The sequence below is a fragment of the Lactuca virosa genome, chromosome 5, assembly GCF_052849685.1.
Source record: "Lactuca virosa cultivar CGN04683 chromosome 5, Lactuca_virosa_CGN04683_v6, whole genome shotgun sequence".
Taxonomy (NCBI): Eukaryota; Viridiplantae; Streptophyta; class Magnoliopsida; order Asterales; family Asteraceae; genus Lactuca; species Lactuca virosa.
Window position 1 is genome coordinate 426,255,482 of NC_136430.1, and position 4,724 is coordinate 426,260,205.

General features: G+C 35.6%; 2 protein-coding genes across 2 annotated transcripts; both read left to right on the forward strand.

Annotated features, from left to right (window-relative positions):
- The first annotated feature begins 216 nt into the window (after positions 1 to 216).
- Positions 217 to 1,781, forward strand: LOC145114114 (uncharacterized). The gene is made up of 3 exons (XM_079050121.1): positions 217 to 405; positions 484 to 950; positions 1,043 to 1,781. The coding sequence occupies exons 1-3, from the start codon at positions 217 to 219 to the stop codon at positions 1,779 to 1,781; spliced, it is 1,395 nt and encodes a 464-aa protein (XP_078906247.1).
- Positions 1,782 to 3,096: 1,315 nt separating this feature from the next.
- LOC145115566 (17.3 kDa class I heat shock protein) lies at positions 3,097 to 3,924 on the forward strand. Its single transcript, XM_079051878.1, has one exon. It carries the CDS (start codon positions 3,311 to 3,313, stop codon positions 3,779 to 3,781), a length of 471 nt encoding a protein of 156 aa, XP_078908004.1. The 5' UTR covers positions 3,097 to 3,310; the 3' UTR covers positions 3,782 to 3,924.
- Positions 3,925 to 4,724: the final 800 nt, after the last annotated feature.

Below are 4,724 nucleotides of genomic sequence, written 5' to 3' on the forward strand. Positions count from 1 at the left end.
ATTGAAACGACAATTAGGGCTCATTTAATAAGTCATTCCTCCATTCACTCAGCCGATAATCCCTCAAACTTCTTGATTTACAATTACCATCAACAATGGCAGAAGATGCAGATACAATCGTTGATGTACACTATCAAGGGCTGTTCACACCTACCCCATTGATGTATTTTGATGGAGTAAAAGCCTCGGTACCTTACACGGTTTTTGGACAACCTGATGGAAGACATTGGAGGGGAGCTCCTATCAGCAGTGGGTAGAGATGCTAATAATAACATCTATCCCTTAGCTTGGGCAGTAGTCAATGTTGAGAACAAAAGGACATGGAAATGGTTTTTGGACAACCTGATGGAAGACATTGGAGGGGGGAATGGTCATGGCATTACAATCCTCTCAGATGGGCACAAGGTAATCATTCTATTTTTTTCAATTAAATTTAACTGTTTTGATCATTTAATTAACTAATCAATTTATTGTTTCAATCAGGGATTATTTGAAGCTGTGAAGGAAAGACTTCCTGATGTAGAGCATAGATTATGTGCTAGACACATTCTAGCTAATTTCCACAAAAAATTTAAAGGAGAACAATACTTTAAACCATTTTGGAGGGCTGTGAATGCAACAACTGTGCCAAAGTTTGAAGCAGCAATGAATGAGATTAAGTCCTTGAAAAGTAGGGCTTATGACTATCTCATAGACAGGGATCCAAGGTGTTGGTCAAAGGCTTTTTTTAGAGAGGGTATGGACTGTGATGCAGTAGAGAATGGAGTTTCTGAAAGTTTCAATTCTGCTGTACTTGATGCTAGAAGGAAACCATTGATAACAATGTTGGAGGACATAAGATGTTGGGCAATGCAAAGGTTATGGATGCAGAAGCAAAATGGTTTGAGTTGGGATTTGGACATATGCCCAAGTATCAGAAGGGAAATAGAGGATTTGAAAGAATTGCAAAGGTTAGTAACTATTTCATTATTTATACATTGGTTTTATAATGGTAACTGACTATCTTCTTGTATATTGACAAATTTTGGGTACCTTATGTGAGTGGCTACAAAGAATTTGAAGTGTTCTCAGGAAATGAGAGGTATGTTGTTGATCTGAATCAAAGGGCATGTGGATGCAGAAGCTGGCAACTCACAGGCATTCCATGTGTACATGTCATATCAGCAATTTCATCATTGAACCTAGATGTGGAGGCTTTTGTATCAAACTCCTATACTAAAGCCTCTTTCCTTAGTAGCTATGAGTATAACATCCATCCACTCAATGACAGTTCTGAGTGGCCACATGTTGAAGCACTTCATACTATTTTGCCTCCATTAAAGAGGAGGTTACATGGCAGGCCATGTGTCAAAAGAAAAAGAGATCAGGCAGAAAGAGAGCTAAGTGGGCACACAAGGCATACTGTGTCAAGGGCAGGCATTCCTCTAAGATGTACCATTTGCCACGAAACTGGCCACAACAAAGCCACATGCCCAAGTAAGCCAACTCCAGCTCCAAGCACAGCAAGTCCAAGTCATTCCACTCCAGATTCAAGCACAGCAGGTCCAAGTCATTCAACTCCAGCTCCTGTCAAGATAACTCCTGTGAAGAAAGCTCATATGAAGAAGGCTCCTGTGAAGAAGGGTCCTGTGAAGAGAGGTCCTATGAAGAAGGTTCCTTTGAATGATGCTGGTAGGGTGAGAAAGTTTTTAGAAAGAATCACAGAAATTAGTCTTCAGAAAAATGTTAAAGTCAAGGATGGAACTGGATGCAGCCAAGACAAACCTGTGACCTTAGAGTAATTAGGTTTTGATGTAGTTGGGTAATGCATGTGATATATATTTTGATGTAGTGTGGGGTAATCTTTTGAACTTAATTACTATATTACCCCTACTAGTTGTTTACTTTTGATGTACTTGTCGAATCTTTTGAACTAAATTACTGTATTACCCCTACTGGTGGGCTTATCTTTTGTAATTATTAAATGGCTTGATGCCTTTTGTCATCCACTTTTATTTGTCTTTACATCCAATTGTCTTTATAAGAATCTTTCCTGTAATTTGTCTTGGTTTTACCTCCATTTGACTGACTTAATTACATCAACATCCATATATAATAGCAATAAACTTTACCATTACATAAACATAAAGTACATCAACATCCATTACATAAACAAGAATTACACAACAAGTCTATTACATCAAAATCCCCTAAAACCACCAGATGCATATCTTCAACCCCAAAACATAACCTTAACAATGACCAGCAGAATCAGTATCTGAATCATAACCTTCAACTGTTTCACTTCTTCTCTAACAGATGCCACATCCTCTAAAACTTGTTTAAGACAATCTGCAAAATCTGAAAGAGTATCTTCTGTAATGGGCTTCATATTCTCAGGTTCTTCATCAATCCATTCCCAAAATTTACACTTTTTCCCTGGTTTCTGTAGTAATAAAATCAACAACATAGAAGGTAAGAAGAAGATAATTGATGCGATTTGACAAATAAAATCAATTTAGGTATTTACCAATGAGTTAGGGCACACTCGGAATTTCTTTCCAGGGTTATCTTTGGTCTTGGAGGTACGAATTCTTGAAGGGAGTTCACAATCACAGAGGACTTCCTTATCTACTCTCTGATTGCTTGAACCTGTGGAGATTCTTGAGCCACTTGACATCTTCTTTCTTCTTCTACGAATTCCCCACTTCTCTTATCTACTATGTGTTCGACTTTGAAGGTGGTTCTTCCTGATTTTGGATGTTAACATTCGTTTATAAGGAGTGACTAAGCTAATTAATTTTTATGCAGTTGTTGTTAGTGTCACGTGTGCTTCCACATCAGCAAAACCCACAGAAGCCGGTCAAAAATATCTATTTTGTACATATTAATAAAGTATAAGGGCTTATTTTACAAAAAAAAAAAAAAAATAAGGACTAAATGTGTACATTTCAAAAAGTAAGTTACCCTCTCAAGTCATTTTCCCTTATAAAAACAACAAATACTATATTCGTTAAAAAAAATTAACAAAAACTGAGTTTTTGACTTTTAATAACTATACGGACTATTTATATAATTTTGTCGGTACTTTAGAAGTATTGTATTGTAAAAGCTTCCCCTGTGATCACAGAAGAATGCAGAAGTTTCTAGTTTCTCCGAACCTGCAAACGATTATCGATCGTAAGGAGCCATCCAGAAAGTTCTGGTCATCCCTTAAGTATATAATATATAATCCCAACCCATTAACAAATGCCAAACCAAAATCAGCAAAAATCCCAACAATTCAAACTAAGCGAATTCTTCTTACAACAGTTTCAGATAAACATAGAAGATGTCGATCATTCCAAGTTTCTTCGGTGGCCGACGAAGCAGTATCTTCGATCCATTCTCACTCGACATCTGGGACCCTTTCAAAGATTTCCCGATTTCATCTTCGTCTGATCATGTCTCGAGAGAAACCTCCGCGTTGGTAAACACCCGTGTGGATTGGAAGGAAACCCCAGAAGCCCATGTGTTTAAAGCCGATCTTCCTGGGATCAAGAAAGAAGAAGTAAAGCTGGAGGTGGAAGACGACAGGATCCTGCAAATTAGTGGAGAGAGAAATGTCGAGAAAGAAGATAAAAACGATACATGGCATCGTGTGGAACGCAGCAGTGGGAAGTTCACCAGAAGGTTCAGGTTGCCGGAGAATGCTAAGATGGATCAGGTGAAAGCAGCCATGGAAAACGGAGTGCTCACAATTACTGTCCCCAAAGAAGAAGTGAAGAAGCCCGATGTGAAGTCCATTGAGATATCTGGTTAGAAAAATCCACAGAAAGTTCTACATGAATTTGATGTAATGTGCTTTTGTGTTTGGTTCGTTCACTATATTTGATGAAATTTCTGGAAGAACAATACCTTTTTTGTAATTTCGATAAACAATAAAATTCGAATGTTATCTCGTAATTAACTCATTTTTATAGACATACACAGCTACAAATTAACAAAAATTTAACATCGATTTTATCAATATTAGCATGAAAAACTGCTGTACTAGGTTATAACCCACCACGGATGAAAAAGAAAAAAATATAAATAAATCATAAGGTAAATGCAAAAACATTGATGCAAACTAAATGCAAATAATAATAATATTAACTTTTCCAACATTGAATTAAATAAACAATAGTGGTCAAATTTTTGGGCTTAATTAGACAAGAGAATGTAAAGGTTAAAATTTCAAAACTATAGGTAAATGCAAAAACATTGATGCAAACTAAATGCAAATAATAATAATATTAACTTTTCCAACATTGAATTAAATAAACAATAGTGGTCAAATTTTTGGGCTTAATTAGACAAGAGAATGTAAAGGTTAAAATTTCAAAACTATAACTTCCCTTTATTGATTTTAAATGAATCAGACATCTACAAATGGATTTCCAATCCAATTAACCATTTAATTGTTTTGATTAGCAAGTGCTTCTAGGGATGAGCAACAAAACCGAGTACCTATTTTTGGAACCGGAACCGCCTTAAAACCGTGGTTCCGGTTTTCATATATATATATATATATATATATATATATATATATATATATATATATATATATATATATATATAAAGTGCCAAATAGTCTAAGATAAATTTAAACGTGTTATTAGTTTATTTCTAGCTAAACTTTTGTACAATGAAAAGTGAAGACCTTTTGATTCATAGAAACTCCACTATAAACATTAATTTAAATGGTCTATAATAAGATGATA

Bases quoted from the DNA above. Each gene is read 5' to 3' on its own strand.
- LOC145114114 (XM_079050121.1), top strand. From the start codon at position 217: ATGGAAGACATTGGAGGGGAGCTCCTATCAGCAGTGGGTAGAGATGCT. The intron at 406-483 runs GTAATCATTCTA...TGTTTCAATCAG, and splicing joins TCCTCTCAGATGGGCACAAG to GGATTATTTGAAGCTGTGAA. The intron at 951-1,042 runs GTTAGTAACTAT...ACCTTATGTGAG, and splicing joins GATTTGAAAGAATTGCAAAG to TGGCTACAAAGAATTTGAAG.
- LOC145115566 (XM_079051878.1), top strand. From the start codon at position 3,311: ATGTCGATCATTCCAAGTTTCTTCGGTGGCCGACGAAGCAGTATCTTC.